A 19701-nucleotide genomic window follows, 5' to 3' on the forward strand; every position below is an offset into this window, starting at 1 on the left:
GTGAAAGAGAGCTTCATACCTCATCGGATTTCTCCAGGATGAAAAAAGATTCTGATTCTTTCAGCTCCCATCTCCAGCTGCGTGACGTTTCCCACATCCACTGTTTTCTCACCCCAGCAGCCGCTAAGACCCTACGCTCCCCCCCCCCAAACACATCCCTCGCCTTTAAAGCTCCAAATAACCCAGAACGCCACTATCATACTTCTCACCCGCGTCCATAAATGAGATCACATCAGCCCAGTACTCCGATCCCTCCACTGGCTCCCAATGTCCGGATCGCACTCAGTCTGCAAGCTCCTCCATGGAGTTGCCCTTTGCCTACCTCTCCCCTGCCATCTCTCTCCACTCCTCGCCACGTAACTCTCTGCTCAGTCTCTCTTCATTTGATGGGAGGTGACTCCTTCTCTGCCGCTGTTACCACTGATGATGTTTCTTGTAGTGATGATGTTGTTGATGGTGATGATGATGGTTGTAGTGGTACTGTAGCTGTTGTTGATAATGGTTATGATGGTGGTGATGTCGTTTAGCGGTGGTGCAGTGGTGAGCGAGCTGCGCTACAAACCCGGAGACTCGAGTACGATTTCCGCTCTCGGCTAACACCAGTGACAATTATCTGAACAGGTCCTGGACCTCCCCTAGGTTGACTCAGCCTCAAATGAGTGCCTAATGCAGTGTGTAAACATCGCCACTGGGGAGACAAAGGCAGCCGGGTGTGGGGTTGACCACCCACCCCCTCGTGCGCTCTGCCAGGTTTCATAGGTGTTCGCTAACAGCAATAGGGGGATCTTTGTCTTTGATTATGTTGTTGATTATGACAATGATGGCCAGCCTTTCTACAAGCATCACGAGGGAAGATTTTAAACAAAACTAAAAGTAACTTTAACATCTCGCTTGCTTGCTTTGTTCAGCTGTCAGTTTTGTTTTTTTAGAGAAACGCAGAAATGGTTCCACGAATGTCTGTGGGGAGCCAGGTATGTGCTCGTGGGCGAGTGTGTCTGTGATTTTAATTTGCAGTAATTGCGGTGCGTGCAGTTGCAACAATCCACCCATCGCTCCATTTAATTAAATTCACTGCTCGGGAGAGAAGCACGATTCAATCTTGAATCTCATTAGACTGCAGTGGGCCAAACATGTTTAAAGCACATTCTAAATTACAATAAATCCAAAGCTTTACATACAGGGTGGCCCAAATGTCAGGACATATTGGGTTATTATGTTTATATTAACAAATCACATAGGGTAATTTAATTTATTTTTACAAATGTGCAAACCGACTTGCATTAATGCATGCATGAATTATCTTCAGAAATTAATTTAGAACGTTTTAAACATTACAGCTGACTTATTTACCATACAATAAAAACAAATTTAACTTGTTTGTCTTTCTTCAATCATCTTTCCATTTTTAAACGTCATCTGCATGTATGTGTTGAACTGCTTTCACACCGTACGTAGCCAACCGTACTTATCGGAAGTGTGGGGGAAGGACAAGAAACTAAACAGAAAGTATAAAAATCTCTATCAATAATGCTAACAGATAAAATATTAACTTAAAGAATAAGCAATTATTTTTTTTAATGGAATTCAGCAAAGCAACCCCGATGACCTTAACGCCGTGGGGCTCCCCCCACGCCCTTTCAACCAAGCAGAGGATTTGACAAAGTGGTTTCGAATCGGCATTGAGTAACGTATTGAACAACGACAGCTTGGGCTTTGACATCGCTGCAGTTGTTTTGCCTCCGTCCCGTCCGTTTGGATTTACGCACAGAGTGTTGATATCTATCGTTCTTCCCAAGCATGACCACGGAACCGCCCCTCCCCGCCACGTCCCCCAGAATTCCCCAAGAGAAGCTGGCTTAACGTCCCCCTTACGGGGTGGCACGGGGCGGCGCTGTGATGTCTCCGATAAGCCGAGGCACGGACGGGGGTGACTTGCTCCTGACAAGTGCCTACGTTGTTCCGCCGGAGGCTTACAGGCCCACCTACTGCGCGCGCATCAACAATCATATTATGACGGCTCACTGTGAAGAACAACATGACAAAGATACCCCCGCGTAGCGAAATGTACACTGTTATAGGGAGAGAACTATGAGCGAGCACCTATTAAGGTGTGCACAGTGCGAGGCAGGTGTGGTATGGTCAGCACAATGCACGGCCACCTTTATATTTACAGTGTCGAGGTTCACACACCGAATCAGAATTACAATATTTATTTGTACTGGAGGAATCCGATGAGCTATGAAGCTCTATTTAACAGATGTCCAGTAGGGGCGGCTAAGAACGGTACAAGAACAAACAATGCAAAAACACGAAAGGAGTGCAAAGTATAGGAAAGGTAAACATATCACTTTAAAAAAGTATACAGATAAAGCTTAACTATTTTATCTTACCAGGAAAAGCCCACTGAGCTATTAGCTTATTTTTAGAAGCGACCTGGCCACACACAATAACAAAAAACCATTAGTCATTACGTGGCAATTGATAGCAAAATCATCTAAATGCAAGGCACAGCTGAGTGGCATTTCTCATTGGAAGATGAGTCAACCTCTGAGCGGTGACCCAGGACCGGGTCCGGATGTCACTGACGTTAGCCATGGCTGGGCATCGAATTCAGGTGGCAAGGATTGCAGAGCAGTGCCCTAACCGTTACCAAGTATTCAGACACAATCTAGTATTCAAGACATTTTAAAATGGGGACCTTTAAGAAGCACAGATTATAAAACTTTGGCAAGCAAGCCATCAAGTAAATGTAAGTGTAGAATTTGAGTTTACGTGGAAGATGATCCCGTGTAGCCAATTGCCCGGCTATTTTACACGGGAGATATGTGGTGCTGTGTGAGCACAACAGCAAGAACAACAATGTCAACGTTGCAGAGGATCCTTGAGGGATATTGCTCAACAAACAAAGTATTTCATGGTCGTAAACTAAACAACACGCGAGTTGAACACAGTGCACGCATAATGAGACCCGTTATAGCAGCTGGGCGAGCGTAAGAAAATAAGACGAGAAATATTTTGCCAAAAACTCAACCATTTACCTGTTAGCGGAGAGATCAGAAGAGAAGTGCACACGATCAGCCAGGCGTTAACGAGACTCCACATTGTCGCCCACGCGAGCCCCCGACGCTGGCTTCGATTGCTCGGCGGAAGGAAATGAAGAGCCACAAAAAAGGGCCAGTACACACCAAAGCCAAGCCCGGTGTCACCCCGAGGCGCTGCGAGGTGCGGGTGGTACCGGTGGGGTGTCACCCTCCTTATGTAGGGGGCGAGCGGCGACGGCCAATAACGAGTGGGCGATCGTAATTGCACAAGGCACCCCCCCTTCGCTGCCAAGGAGCTTTCCAATCACACGCCAGAGTCGCACTGCGGCTTCTAAATCAAATACACACGGCGGCGTTCCTCCCCCACACGAAGCAAAACAAACAAAAATAAGACAAAATACAACGGGAAAAAAAAAATCTCAATCCCCCCAAGTGATATTTTCTGAAAAACTAAAATTTATCTATTGCGGTCACAATAGATTGGAGAGATTGGATTGGGAGGGGGGAGGTGGGAGGGGTTGTAATTATTCTCGGCTGGATAATTTCTGGTTGGGTCGCGGTTTGTTTAGTTTGTCTTGTTTTTGTTGACCTGTTCTTTTTTGAGTGCGGTTAAAACGGGAGGGGGCCCTCCGCCCCAATTTCGCTGCCGGATTGGAAACGCGTCGTCGCCGTCGCCAGCGACTGTGCCGAGCCAGCGCAAGCGCCACGAGAAACGCTGCTCTTGGGTTTCTGTTTATTGGCCGGAGGAGATTTTCTTTCCGAGCAGAGAACGAATTTGGGGAGGAGAAGAGAAGGGAGCAGGGGGGAGGAGGAGGCGGTAAGAAAAATGTTCTCGAAGCATCATCGTGCTTCGGCTCTCACAGAGCCACTTTGTTGACGCGACGGTAAACACGCCGGTCATGTCTCGGGCCAAGCCAGGCTAAATGTTATATAGATTTGTTTGCGAATGTATTTGAACGTATTGGCGGTACACTGGTGTGCGGCATAAAAATAAAAAAATCAAATTTTTCTACAATTCGCAACCCCGGTCAGAAAATCTTGTGGGGTGCGTCAAAATCAGTTCTCGTGATGTCGAAGCGGTCGAAAACGAATGCCAGTTAAAATTTAGATCTTAAGACTGTGTTGTGCTGCACCAGTGTTCCGCCAATACGTCCATTTGTCTTTTTTCACAATGTTATCCCGATTTTACTATCAGCGTTGCGTCATGAGAAAAGGAATACATTTGGAATCTCCCGGTATAGCAGAGATACCCTTCGTGTTAGAGAACGGCGCACGGTAGCTGAGGAAGAGCTACCTCTGAGACCTCTTCAAGTGACCTCTGATCGACAGAGCAGGGGACAGCATTTTCACCTGCCCTACTACAGAGTAATGTTTGTCTCATGGAAATCACTCAATTGCAGAGCCGACTTTAATGTTTTTTTGTGTGCGCTGTCATTGATTACTGGGCTGAGACCATCAAAACAACTAAATTAAATCACGACGTTAGTTGTTTTCACTTTTTTATTTTATTATTATTTTCACCTACGTGACTTTACCGAAAGAACCAAAGAGTATGGATCCTTGCAGTCACGAAAACTTCAAATCTAGATCTGAGACCATCAACTCAAGACCACTTGACAATTCAGTTTCTTCACAGGCAGCTGCCTAGATTCGAACCCAGGGTCTACGCCAGAGGTTGACAACCACAATAACAAAAGCTATCTTTTTCGAATTCGGTAAAAAAAACTCAATATTTCAAGAGCCGCAATGCACATGGATACAAGACGCGGGCCTTAATAAATAACGTCACGTGCTGTTCCAGAGCTGCAGGTTGGTGACTCCTGCCCATGGTGAACTGGACTCCCATGGTAAACTGAACTCCCATGGTAAACTGGACTCCCACGGTAAACTGGACTCCCATGGTAAACTGAACTCCCATGGTAAACTGGACCCTCATGGTAAACTGAACTCCCATGGTAAACTGGACTTCCATGGTAAACTGAACTCCTACGGTAAACTGAACTCCCATGGTAAACTGGACTTCCATGGTAAACTGGACTCCAATGGTAAACTGGACTTCTATGGTAAACTGGACTCCCATGGTAAACTGAACTCCCACGGTAAACTGGACTCCCATGGTAAACTGAACTCCCATGGTAAACTGGACCCTCATTTTAAACTGGACTCCAATGGTGAACTGGATAACCAAATTCACAAGAAGAACCTTTTTTTGCGAATTCGGTAAAAAAAAAACGTAAGAGCCGCATTGCAGTCCTTAAAGGGCCACGTGTGGCTCCACAGCTGCAGGTTGCCGGCCCCCTGATGTACGCGATGCCAGCTGAGCCAACTGGGGTACCACCACCTCGTGTGTTACTTTCTTTCAAGGAGTGTTTTATGAGTAAGGCAGGATTGTGGTCTCAGTGGGAGGGGCAAAGACACACGGGTTCATTATACGAGAGTCTGTAGCGTACGTGTTACACCGACTGTGACGGGGACGCGCTGACCAACCACACGGACGGCTCGAATGCCACACGAAAACACTGCCATGGTTATTCCTCGTCTCTTTCGTTCCCTTCGTTAGGCCGACACATTATAAACGTGCAACTTTTGTCGGGAGGAGACAAAAAACTGAGGAGAAAAGGCGCTTCACCTGAAAATCAATCTTGAGAAACAGTTTGGAGGCCATGCCAATGTGAATCTGTGGGACTACAACTCCTGTCTCCCTGCACTACAGCTCCTTTCACCAGAGGTGTGGACTCGAGTCATGTGACTTGGACTCGAGTCAGACTCGAGTCATGAATTTGATGACTTGCGACTCGACTTGGACTTGCATAACAATGACTTTGTCCCACCTATGAGATGTGGACTCGAGTCATGTGACTTGGACTCGAGTCAGACTCGAGTCATGAATTTGATGACTTGCGACTCGACTTGGACTTGCATAACAATGACTTTGTCCCACCTCTGCCTTTCACCCTTCACTACAACTGCTGTCGCCCTGCTCTACAGCTTACGGTGGAACTCTTAGCAGCAGCAGCGCAACTCACAACTTCCTCCTCCTCCTCTCTACAGCGACGAGCAGGACCATGGCCACCACTGGGCGTCGTTTCTCTGTGGCAACCTCTGCCGTCTGGAACGTGACCATCATCGTCATCACGGTGTACTTATGCAATTTGAACGTATATACTTGATCTATTTTACGGATTTATTTTAAGTGATTTGCTTCCATTTCATATTTATATACTTTGCACTGCTGTCGTTTTTTTATTGTTTGTTGTTGTAACTTTCTGACCCAACCTTACTGGAAATGTGTGAAAAAAGAGCTTCATAGCTTATCGGATTTCTCCAGGATAAATAAAGATTCTGATAATCCCTCTGCACATTCGCAGCATCAGTATCGTTCAATCTACGCCGGCAATTAAAGGCCCCAACTATTTTTCCCTGGCTTTCAAGCAACACTGAGCTCCACGCCTTATTAATGCCTGCGAACTATCACGCGCGTTATACATTGCATTACTGCAATCATTATAATGTGGAGAGTAGTGGAACAGCGGTTGGCGCATTGAGGTACGAACCCGGCCAGACGAGTTGAGTTACCTGCCACGGCGTACATCAGTGGGGAGCGGTATCTGAATCGGTTCTTGGGTCCCCTCTTCACCAACCCACACTGCACCTACAATTAGTATGGTTGGCTACGCATGGTGCGAAAGAAGTTCAACATACATGCATACTGTCCAGCGTAGGGCACGAGGTATGATCAAAACAACTTCGCGCTCAAGTCCTATTTACAGCCCTGAGCCAGTGATGGACATTCCACATTTCTCTGGCAGGTGTGAGTCTGTTCGGAGGACAACCACTGCAGGGTGCCGTGGTGGCTAGGAGATGTTATCTACCTCGTCTGGTATGCAGGAGGTCGTGGGTTCGATCCCAACTCTAACGATGCCTATATATAGAGTTTGCATATCTCTCTCCTGGTGATCACGTGGATTTTCATCCGGGTCCTCACGACCTATCACTGCGTCACCCCGGTCGGCCTGCAGAGCCAAGACATTTAATCAGGGCTCTCATCCAAACGCAAATATCCTTAAACAGGCAAGAGAAATTTAAGTAAACAATGAAAGAAAAAAGAATTAATCATTTCCTCGTCGGTCACGAGATTACGTTCTTTTGCATAATCCAGAATTAAGTGGAAATCCTGGAAAAATAAAGAAAAGGCACATATATAAACTGCGTTTACATTGCGATTAACACGGTCGGCTACGTACGGTGTGAAAGAAGTTCAACATACATACCTACTTAAAGATCTTCTACCCACCTGCCAATCTAAAATCAGCAATGCCATCAGTTTGACAAAAATATTTTCCTTGGCCTCACCTTCTAAATAATTATAACGATGATAATTATTGAAGCATATGTCTGCATACATTAGCTTTAATTGCGATTACTGACCTGTATTGTTACAGGAAAGCCTCACTGTTTATCAAGACACTCTTTCAAGAGGGTCCTGCACTGGGATGTTTGACCAATTCCTTTTGGAAGAGTATTTTTCACGTGGGAGGAGACCGGATCACCCAGGAGAAAATCCACGCGATCACGGGGAGAACATGCAAACTCAAAATATACAGGTGTCAGGGTCAGGATTGAACCCAAGACTTCCTGTATACAAGGAGAGGTCGTAAACATCTTGCCACCGCGGCGCTGTTTGCTGTACTGCCTTTTTCCAGTCAGCCATGGTATGGTACCACCTCGATGCCCATAGGAAGGAAATTTCAACAGGTTTGTGTGCGATTCACCTTCTCTCACCTCCACAGTGCTGGATTACAGGTCACTTGCATAGCCGCCACCGACGGCCCCAAGTTCAAGTCCTTTTATCCTTTACCCCCCTAGAATAAATTAACTATTGCCCACTGTTTCTGTGCAGCATCTGGAAACGCGGGTTGGCTTTCCACGAAATATAAATCCAAATTGGATGTGGTCTCGATGCCTGGGTATGGGTTTGTCTACGCGAGTCTTGCATCACCATCTAAAGCCTACACATGCCAAGAAGACTCAAGGGCTCTTCCCTTTTCCCCTCCGGATACGACTGATCGCCTTCATTATTTCTCAATCGTATATATAACGAGACGTGCCCGCTGTTTTCCGTGCAGTCGCGTTCCCCAGAAGCGGCACGAAATCCGCGCATATTGTACTGCTTTCACGACGACACATTTATACTGTTCTCGCTGCGAGATCGCAATCTGCAGGCTGCCCACGAACGCAAAGCCGTAAACAAAACTCCTTTGTGTCGATTCGCTGCTTTCTGGCCAGGATATTTCACTGGAAGGGGTCTTGATCGCTGCAGATTAAACTAATTTCCAAATGAGCCCAGCCCACGCGTTTTAATTTCCATGCGATCTCCTCTAAGTGCACGTATAAACAAGTTCGAGTTTGTTTATTAAGTCCATGAGTGTTTTTGTTGTAATAGCTTTACCACAAGACTTGCATCGGGCAATTGTGCCATGGCAAAAAATAAAGCCACGTAAAATCGTGGCAAAAAAATTAACATGATTTATGTGCTTCGAAGGGCCATCGTCCGAAACGTCACCTATTACATGTTTCTTTTATGGCCACGTGTTATTGACAAATGTGTCGAGTTTTGTGTTTGTTAATTGTACTTAACTGCCAACGCAGCATCAGCAGCAGCAAACAATTAATGTAAAACCATTCCGTCTGTTATTCCGTGAAGGCAATCTGTGGTAAAGGCGTAGCCCTGCAATTGCTCTTTCACGCCACTGCTGATGGGGGGGGGGACCTCTACTAAAATGAGCCGCTCAAGATGGTATTTTTTTGCCATACTGGTCACACATCTTAGAAGAGAGGTGGGAGAAGCCACACTTTACCCCACCAAACTCGATCGACCATGGTATAACGATGTATACTGCTGTGTGGACAGAGGTGGGGGGTGGGGGATTTTAAAAAAATTGCACCGTTGTTTGAACTGCTGCGTCGGGAGAATGAGCCGGTGACCTCTGGATTGAACGTCCAGTGTGTTAACTACTTCACCACAGCCACATGCCTGTTATTCAGTACTATAATAATGGTTTACAGCCCTTTGTCACTCCACTGCTGGATGAGGGCCTTCCTATGCAGTGTCGGTCAGGGGCTAGTTGTTTGACCATGCTAAAACCAGAGGATTGGTAAAAGGGTCCAGTGCTTGACCGGATCAGACATCATTAGGCGCTGATATTAGCGGTCGCCAGGAATCAAACTAAGGCCACCAACTGTGACTCACAGCCCATAATCCCTAATGAGCGCCACTCTGTAGGGGGAGAGTCAACAGTGGTTGTCATGTGAAGAGAATCGTCCCCCGTCACAGGAATGTGGAATTTTCACCACTGACTCGTGGCTGTAAACGGGAAATGAGCGCCAAGGCCTCACCGTTCATTTGGTGCCACCGCAGTGGCGAGATGTTAACTACCTCGCCTAGTATACAGGAGGTCGTGGGTTCCATCTCGACCATGATGCCTGCTGTATATTTGGAGTTTGCGCGTCTCTCTCCCCCGTGGTTGCGTGGATTGTTCTCCAGGTCCTCCGGTTTTCCCCTCCACGTTAAGAAACATGCGTTTAAGAGTATTTGGCTGATAAACATTTACACGTGACGATAAGCCACTTCATTGGGCTATCACTTGTGATAGCCAGGTCGTGTCTGAAAAAGAGCTAGAGAGCTCAGTGGGCCTTCCGTGGCTAAATAAAAATAGTTGAGTTTCAGTTTATAGAACAGAAAATCACTTCAGCTTGTTTTCGTTACTTTGAAACATACAATGGGGGTAAATGCAGACGACTGGCTAACAACAAACGCCTCATCGGTTTACGCGTATTGATACATGACGAGTCCTCACCACTCCGTCTCCTTTGAGCTCGGGCAACGGGCATGGAAACCCGACGGGCAAACAAACGCGTTCGCCACTTAACACACATCACAGCAACATCTGCTCGCAAGGTGAGATTGTGGGGCGATAGCCACCGGCATTTCAAAGGCACTCTTAAAACCGAAGCAACGCAACACCTGTCCGAGTGCTCTTTCGTTTATTTTTATTTTTACCACCGCCCGTGGAACCCGGCGAACTCCCCCCCCCCCGCCCCCCCCGTTTTTAATCCACAAAGCGCTCGTTCATGAAATCCCCCCGAAGGCAATCGGAGGGGCTTTTGAAGGAAGACACCGGCAAGACGGTCAGATGTCGCTGGAGCGCGTTGCGCAACAAAATAACCTCAAGGAAGAAGCATTCTCACGACCGTCGTTATTGAATAAGCCATCGGCGTCAATTCACGAGACGAAGAATCCATTCGCAACCCTCGGTATGTACGTACGTTGAGCTTCTTTCGCACCGTACATAGCCAACCGTGCTAATCGTAGGTGCGGGGGGAAGGTATAGCATTGTAACCCTTCGCGCTAGAGAATGACCCACAGAAGCGGATGCTAATGAGCTACCTCTGAGATTCCTACAAGTGACCTCTGGTCCGCAGAGTTTATTGCATGACAGCCAATCTCATCTTCTTGGTTTTTTCGGTAAAGTCACGTAGAAGGGAAATAATAAAATAAAAAAACATTTTACATAAGAAGATAAAATTCTCACGACGTTTCGGCCACAACGCAAGCAGCCGTCCTCAGGTGAAGAACAGGGCTGTCCCTTCTACGTGACTTTACCGAAAGAACCAAGAATATGAATCCATGCAGTCATGAAAGCTTTAAATCGAAAGCCAATCTGACATTAACATTTTTTTAGAGCTGGAAAATTATCCAAATTCAGTGCAGAAGCAGATCTGATCTCGAGGGTTTAAAGTGCAGTGTGCTAGTACAGAACTATGAATGTAGCCAAAGTAAATGCAGAACCAAATTTAAGACATGGAGGGGGGTTTGTTGTGCAACCAATTAATGGCCAGGCCGAGAGCATCAACTCCCTACACTTGAGATCCCAATTGAATTACAGGCGGCTGCCTGGATTTGAACCCAACGTTTTAGTGTTGTCAGCTCAGCACTCTGACCCACCTAGTAAAATGTTAGGGGTGGGAGACTAGGTGGGTGGCAATATCATTTTATGTGTTCTCAGGATAGAATCGACGTTTTATTTATTATAAACGTGTGCACATAATAAACAAGACTGAAACCACATGCCTTTACACCTTCATAAGATGTCTCCGTTATTTTCCCAAATCACAAATCTGTTACGATTGGCAGGTCATGCGACTCGTCAATTGATAATGGTTTGAATAAAACAGATGTCGCTCGAGAAAGGAAACCAGAATGCCCAAGAGAAACCCTACGCCAATGAGGCGAGCACTCAAACTTCACAAAGATAGTTCGTAAAAATGTACCACCGCGGCAGAGAGTGGTACAGCCATGAAGTGTGCAGGTGGTGCAACCGCACATGGGCCGCAGGCGAACAAGTTTTGGGCTACAAAGAGGTGATGTGGAAAATGAACAGGGCCTCCACCCCAGTTTCATTCCTTGAACCAGGACCCCATGCAAACCGAGATACACCACCCAGCAGACAAAAATCAACAAAGTGGCCTTTACCTGCGTCGGTCTGGCTGGTGAGAGGAACCGGTTCAGAGCCATTTCGTCCAACGCCACCGGCCTCTCCTCCCGCACCAGCCAGTGGCGGCTGCACACGCCCCACCGCCTCCTCACCCGCCTGCTGCAGCCCGTCTCTCTCGACGGCCTTTCCCATGGCCGCCCCTGCCGGCTGCCCCTCTCCGTGCATCGCCATCGCCACCGCAGTCTCATTTTCGTTAGCCTCCACCACCTCGTCGGACTCGCCGGTTCTCTCTGCTGGTCCCGGCACCACCTCCGGCGCACCGTTCCACTGCGACGGTCGCACCTCGTACTGCAGCTGCCTGACGTCACCGCGCTTGCCGGCGTCATCGCCCCCATCCCCGTCTCCTTCTCCATTCCCGGTTGCTCTCCGCTGCTGCTGCTCTGACAAGCTGGCACCGGTGGCGCCGGCGGTGTCCCACAGCGCCGGCTCGCAGTCGGGCAGCGGGTAGCACAGCAGCTCCCCGCCCGACGCGGGACAGTGGCACAGGCGGCACCCGGGCGCTTGCACCGTGTGTCCGGCGGCGTAGGCACGCCCGTCACCCAGGCAGCCCAGGTGCAGGCACTGCGGGCAGCCGTCAGCGCCCTGCACCGTCTCCACACAGTGGGGCGGCAGCTCGGGGCAGGGCGCCGACAGCGCCACGCAGCCCAGCGCGCCGCCGCCAAGCGGGCACAGGCACTCCTCGCCCGCCGGCGCGATGACGTCGGCGCCGCCGCCTGCGCCGCCCGGGACGCCGCCGATGAAGACCGAGACGCCCTCGGGGACGGTGCCAGCGCTGTAGCCGGCGTCGATGCACCGCCGGCGCCGGTGGCCCTCGCAGGGGCAGCCGCGGAGGAGGCACGTCGGGCAGCACTGGCCGTGCTCCAGCACGTCCTTCAGGCAGTTGGCGAGCTCGGGGCAGGCGACCCCCGAGCAGTCGGAGGTCGGCTGAGCGAGGGACGGGAGCGTGGGCAGCGACAGGCACAACAGCAGCGGCAGCAGCAGCAGCGCCAGCGCCGTTCTGCGCGCGAGGAGGTGGGACGAGCTTGCGCTGGAATTGGCAGCGGTCATGGTGTCGAGAGAAATTGTGGGGTTGTTGTTTGTGAAGTGTGGATCAGGCACCTGCTGGAAAACAGTGGGCGAGTCACAATGAAACGGTTACATTTGGTTAAAGTGCATATATGTTGAACTTCTTTTGCACCGTACGTAGTCAAACGTGCTAATTGGAGATGCTGATGATACACGAGTTGAGATGCGGGTGTGAGAATCGAATGCTTACAACTCATGTAAATTATAAACAAATGTCGCAACTTATTTGGCGGGGAGCTGACACATTTTTTGGCAAATGAGGTTAAAGGAATAAACAATTCTATTTGAACAAGACAGTCGGTGATCTCATGCTCGAAATGTTTCACAGCCCTGAGCCAGTGGTGGAAACTCCATATTCCTATGGCGGGGGTTAGTCTAATATTAGGACAACCACTCTAGACTTTCCAAAAAAAATCAGTGCTCGTTTTTTTATACCCCAGATGCAAGACAGGCCGAGTCAACCCACAACCAGGATTTCAATTCGCAAACCTTTCCGCTGACTCCTAGCGCGGAGCCATCTGGCCTGAAACAAGACAAAAAAATCTTCTTGGTTCTTTCGGTAAAGTCACGTAGAAGGGAAATTATAAAATTATAAAAATAAAACAATACAATAATTCTCACGACGTTTCGGCCACAACGCGTCTGACGCAGTCTTTCCGACAGACCTGTTCTTCACCTGAGGACGGCTGCTTGAGTTGTGGCCGAAACGTCGTGAGAATTATTTTATTATGTTTTATTTTTATTATATTATTATTTCCCTTCTACGTGACTTTACCGAAAGAACCAAGAAGATGAATCCCTGCAGTCACGAAAGCTTTAAATCGAAAGACAAAAAAACTAATGTAAAAAAAAATACGAACGAGTCAATAAATTGAGGGGTAATTTTTCTATTTATTAGACTCGGTCAGGTCGGCCAAACCTCTTCCCGTAGAGTTCGTCGTTTTTTCTTTTCTTTTAAACTACCCCCTCACACGGTAATATCATACACACACACGTGCATCGATGTAAACGTTTGAAGCTCTTCGCAGTTTATATATCTATAAAAAAAAGAACTGTGTCATCCGGGAGAGCAGTAAAACTACAAAGACCCCATGGCCGTGCTATTAATTATACAGACGGATGTGAATCGACGCTAAGTGAAAACAGCCGTCACATGTGGGACAGCGTTCCTTGATCCTTTCGGAAGTTTTGCAGCTTATAGCAGTGGCATATATACATATACCGTACGTGTGTGTGTATAATTTAGGGGAGTGGTAGTGCAGCGGTTAGCGCGCGGTGCTTAGAACCTGGCGACCAGAATTCCATTCCCGCTCATGGCCAACACCAGTGACGATTATCTGAACCGGTCTTGGGCCACCCCTAGGTCGACTCGGCCTCAAATGAGTACCTGGTGCGGTGTGTAAACATCGCCACTGGGGAGACAAAGGCAGTCAGGCATGGTTGTTGGCCACCCACCCCCTTGTGTGCCGTGCCGGCCTTCATAGGTGCTACTCGCTAACAGCACTTGCCCCAACAGTCTGTTAAAGGTAATACGGGGGATCTTTGACATTCGTCTTTGTACAATCGAGTGTGGTTTGTTCCATTGGGCAGTAGGACCGCAGGAAAAAAACGAATCGACGCTCAAGAAAACGTGTTCAATAAGTGCCGTTCAGCAACCATGGATTGAATGCATTCTTAAGAAAAGGCATTCGATTTATTTAGCGCATGCGCGCAAAGCACCGGTCCAATGCGTGACCCAGCGCCAAAGGCATTTGTCTGAGGGTCTTCAGGCTGTTAGGCAACGTAGCCTGCCCTGTTTACAAGTTCATACAGAATTGTGGCTACGCTGCAGTAATAAAGAAAAAGTCAACAGCACTCCATACTGCACAGATATCGATCGATATTCGCGTCCACGACTTGGACACTGGGGTCACACGGCTGTCAGTGTGTCCTGCATCCACATCCAAAGCCATATTTGCAAGTGCAACACACACAAGACACGCAGGGGGCCCAAGAGCCGGGCAACGAAGAGCAGGGGATATTGAACAGCAAGGCCCCAATTTAATTCCTTGCACACCAGGGGCCACACCAATCGCGCCACTCCACTGCTTAGACACCAAAAGTGTCAGTCTCTGGGGTGTATCTGTGTCTCTTGACATGTTCATCTCTCAGTGTCTCCGTCTTTATTTTGTCTCCCTCCATGATTATTTTTCCATGCCTGTGACCATCTCTGTGGTGTCCCTATCTCTATTCGCCGATCGTCACATCTGTAGCTATCTCTGTGTCCCTATGTCCCTTAGTGTGACTCTCCATGACTCCGTGTAGTTTTTCTCCACGCCCGTGTCCGTCTTCATGCCCCTTTCTGCCCGTTGCTCTCGGCATCAACGTCTCCGTGTCCCGCCGTCTCTCCCCATTCTCTCTGTCCGTCTTTAGGATCGCTCTTCCCCCAGTTTGCACAGGGCCCCCATTTAGTGTAGAGGGCTCTCCCCACATCAACCAAGATTCAAACACAGCCACCCATCTGAATCCTTAAGAGACTCTCATGCAAATATACCTCGTGTCCTTGGGCAGACAACTCAAGTCGGCAAGTGCATTCGAGTTGTCCTGAGCTTCAGATATCATTGTTGGTAAACGACGATAACCAGTTAACTGCCATTAACCCTCTGCAGAAACATCGTAGCATAGGGATAGAAACCGTTGTGAATAGTGCCGAAACAAACACTAAGTGTTCTGACAACTGCCGGTAAGAAGTACCGTCGTATACCAGCACTTATGTACCACCGATTGCTACTATGAAACTTTTTAGATTATGCTTTTTCAAAGAAGCATTTGTAAATGCCAAACAAAAACATCCGAAAAAACGTGCTCACGTGGGTTGCGGTTGACAAATTGCCGAGACCAAAGAGTCACTTGTAATGTATGTTGAACTTCTTTCGCACCGTAAGTAGCCAACCATGCAAATCGGAGGTGCGGGGAAACGATAAACACAAAAAGCAGTTCTAAATGAGTTTTCAATCTAATTCTAGATTTGAAGTTTTCGTGACTGCAAGGATCCATACACTCTTTGGTTTTTTCGGTAAAGTCACGTAGGTAAAAAATAATACAAACTAAACTAAATTAAATCACAAATTAAATAAGTAAAATAAAAAATGAAAACTAAATTAAATCACGTTTCGGAAGCAACACAGCTGCGGTTAACAGCTCTCTTTATTGACTACAGTAATTTTGCTGTGGCGGTTCCACCTGAAGACGGAGGCTTGTGTTGCTTCCGAAACGTCGTGATTTAATTTAGTTGTTTTCAATTTTGATTTATTTAATTTGTCATTTAATTTAGTTGTTTTCATTTTTAGTATTTTTTACCTACGTGACTTTACCGAAAAAAACAAAAGAGTATAGTTTTCAATCTTGTTTAAAAAAAGATATCAAAATGTGTTGACTGAACATGCGTGGCCTCAACTTGGGATGGAGGACAGATCGGGTTGGTAAACACAAAGTGGCGTTTCCATGATGTGTCAAGTCGAGTCATCACAACAGGCTTGGGTTGGTCTTTCCCAGAAACACTTCCGAGAAAAGCTTGCGAGTAAAAGGTCAAGGTTGCAATTGCGGACGAAATTATGCATTTAATGTCCAATGGCAAGTTCAATAATTCCCACCACCAACAGCAGCCTCGATCGTAACATGTTTGGTGACGTATTTATACTCGGCTCCAATTCGGACATTGGGAATTCAGGACAAACACGCGTGAAGCAAAATTGGACAAGAGAATTGGGGTTTCTGCCCGAATTGTCAACCAATTAGAGTTGGAAAAATCGAGCGACTCCAGTAAGTTCCCAAGCCGTGTAGCCGTGGCTCACAGGAACGCGGCAATAGACTGTCATTAAATAGTGCCCCACACGTGCCACCTTTAGGTCAGCTCAGCTAGAAGTGAATGCCCAGTGTTGCAAATGATCGCAAGCCAGTGTTGTCAGAATGTTTAGAATTTGGCACAGTCTTAAATTATTCAATGACAATCTGTGAAATGTTAAAGTCTGTGTGTGGATTTCATTGTCATTCTCTTTAGTCTAGTCAACCAAAGAAGTCAAAATGTTGTCCATGCTTAGTTGTTAAATGTATGAGGGATATATTTCAGTTCCCCTATATTATCAGGTCAGCCAATCAGTGAGCTCATAAAATCTTTGTATTCATATGAATAGGCCAATTCAAATTTTTGGTATTTTTTTATGTGTTGCTGCCTCTAATACCGTAACTAAACCTTGGTCTGCGTCTTCATTTTAATCTCGTCAGTTATGGTTTGGCTTATGGCAGGTAGCCAGTCACCATCACGCTGGATGGCTTTCGTCCAGTCATATGAATGGTTGACTTTAAAAAAAGCTTTGTTGATAATATATTTTGTTAACTAATTTCACGAGCGAAATTAACAGTGCTGTCCAAAGGGTGGAAAGCAGCGATGACCAGGAGACCAGTGGCCACTTACCCCTTTCCTCCAGATGAGCGAGAAGCCTGCTCACCCACTAAGACAGCTCGCTTCTCTAGGACCTGCAAGGAAATTAAGATATTTATATACAGATTTGTTGTACAGCAACACTCCAATTTACATCTCATTTTACAGCGTTTCGCAAATACGTCGTCGTTTTATTAACAGCACTACCTGATTTGCATCGCCTCAACCCACCCACACGTCGCCGACAGAATCGTCTGTCCTTTGTCGTATCCGTCGCTTCTCAGCATTCGCCTCCACCTACCCAGTAAATCGCTCCGATTTACGTCATCTCGATATTTGTCGTCGCACCTTTCATGAACACATCCCCGACGTAAACTGTGATATTACTGTACCGTATTTCTAAACTCCCATGTCAACGCTCACCGCCTTCACCAAACGGCACGACCAGCCTGAAGTATGGTCAAATAACCCTCAAGACTCACACAGCCTGGGGGAGGCCCCCATCCAGCAATGGATTGACAAGAAGGGGCTGTGCAGCTAATCTGGCTGACGGTCCCACCTGATGACGGAGACTTGTGTTGCCTCCGAAACGTCGTGATTTTTATTTTATTTTTTATTTTATTTTTATTAATTTTGATGTTTTATCTACATGACTTTACCGAAAAAACCTAAGAATATGAATCCTTGCAGTCACGAAAGCTTCAAATCTAGAATTCATGTCAATGCGGTTCTATTACAGTCTTTGGGCCCATCACGTTGTCAGCCGAAACCCACGTCAGTTGTTTAGATGTTAACATTTCTTCGGCAATTAAAAATGCTGCTTCGTCAAAGTCTGCCAGACTTTAGTTAGCACCGCTTAACAAGATGGTCAATGCAATTAGGACTTAAATATGGTTGCGCTTAACATTTACATGGCCTGCAGATTTATATTGTACAAGATGGCTTTTAAAATTGCAATATAAATCCGTCCGGCCAGGTAGCTCATTGGGCAGGCGAGAGGCTTGCAAGCGGAAGGTTGCGAGTTCAAATCCAGGTTTGGGGTTGGACTCAGCCCATCATCACTCCGGATCGATAAAGTAACACTTTGTGGGGAAGTCAACAGCAGGTGGTCTAAAATAGACTTGCTCCTCCTGCCATAGGAATGCGGAATTTCCACCACCAGTTCAGGCCTGTATCAAATCACTGTAATATATATTTTCACGGTCTTGTAATTTGCTTGAAATGTGGGTCACCTTGCCAAAGTACAATTTCCTGGGTAATCATTATCACATGAAAGTAACTTTGACATGTGCCATTCAGCACTCTTCTATTTAGCTAATCTCATCGTGGGGGGCAGAGGTGGGGGCAATTTGAACGTTCGGTCGTTTGAAGCCAAACCACATGAACCAAGCAAATCCCTTTTGGCCGCTCGGCCAAAAGGTTAACTGCGTCAGATAAGTAGATAACACATGGGCCGCAAAGAAAATTACAGCGTTCAACATTCCATGCAGTACAGCTTGCAGCGGTGCAAATAGTCGCAACCCTGCATTGCATTTAAATAAATAAAAACACACAATGTAAAAAAATACTAAAAAAGCCCAAAGTATAAGATTCCAAACTATATTTACGGTACTTATTCAATAAAAAAGCACATTACCGTTTCGTAAAAAATTATTGCGAAAAGTTGGGGCAACGAGACATTTTGATTAAAAGTAGATTACAGTGCATAAATTCAGTAGTGTGATCAAGTAGATCTTACTTTGCCTTTTACTATATCTCTCCTCTTAAGGCCAGTGTGCACCATTGCCAATGCATCACCAATTTATCAACTTGCTCTTAGGTGAAACAGTTAATGTTAAATAGAAAGGCTGGTTTTGCCCAAACTTGTTGGCATGGAGTTCAGATTACCATCCACCTTATGCGCATTAATTCACACAAATTTACAGCACCAACATATTCCGTCCTGTTTCCGTACGCGCTCTTACCTGTGGAATCCCAACGGCAAAAACAACTCACGGCTTCCCTGATTTAAAGAAAAAAAATCATAAACAAGAAATGCTTGTGAAAAATATTAATCGCTTACAAATCCAGATGAGCAGCGTGCATGGCACACTACACGCAGTGCTTAACGGCAATGCTGCCAAGGCAAGCAGGCAGGCGGTCCCAGTCCAAACCGAGCAGAGGTTGCCTCCCTTTGTTTGCTCTGCCCGTGGCCACATGTGTGTGTGAATTGGGAGGGTCGGGGGCGGAAAACCGATTGGGAGAAAGTTGGGAAGAGGGGCGGGAAGGGGAGGAGAGAAGGGAGGAGGGGGGACCCCGTTTCCCCATTGCTCCAGGATCCGCATACAGTAACGTCTTTGTGCCAATGTGCAGCAGTCACACTTCCTACAGCTATAGAAAAAAAATTTCTCCGTGGATCACACTGCCAACTTTGCGGTTGGATTGCCAAAAGTGATGAAAGCTCTATGCGCTTTTTAGCATAAACGTAAAAATGTATTCCAGCTCGGTATGACATTTTAACAATGGTGCTTTGCAATACATGAGTGGTGAATTGACATATCTTGACCAGAATATACGTAACATGATGTTTAGATGGGCTTCAGGGGATAGTTATGAAAAATATTTTTCAGTGATTAGCATA

At 46.8% G+C, this 19701-nt stretch overlaps 1 protein-coding gene across 3 annotated transcripts in view; it reads right to left on the minus strand.

Annotated features, from left to right (window-relative positions):
• The window catches only part of LOC144943695 (fibulin-1-like), a 40241-nt gene extending 21165 nt beyond the window's left edge, over positions 1-19076 (minus strand). Inside the window, exons 1-4 of one of the 3 annotated variants that reach the window (XM_078871438.1) lie at positions 19046-19070; positions 17115-17176; positions 13151-13184; positions 11575-12697 (exon numbers count right to left, since the gene is read on the minus strand). In XM_078871438.1, the coding sequence (XP_078727564.1) occupies positions 11575-12643 (1069 nt within the window). In that variant the 5' untranslated portion in view covers positions 12644-12697; positions 13151-13184; positions 17115-17176; positions 19046-19070. Of the gene's footprint in view, positions 1-11574; positions 12698-13150; positions 13185-17114; positions 17177-19045 lie in introns of all 3 variants that reach the window. The other 2 variants (XM_078871436.1, XM_078871437.1) reach the window with 2 other exon arrangements.
• Positions 19077-19701: the final 625 nt, after the last annotated feature.

Source organism: Lampetra fluviatilis, chromosome 32, assembly GCF_964198595.1.
Source record: "Lampetra fluviatilis chromosome 32, kcLamFluv1.1, whole genome shotgun sequence".
Lineage (NCBI taxonomy): Eukaryota > Metazoa > Chordata > Hyperoartia > Petromyzontiformes > Petromyzontidae > Lampetra > Lampetra fluviatilis.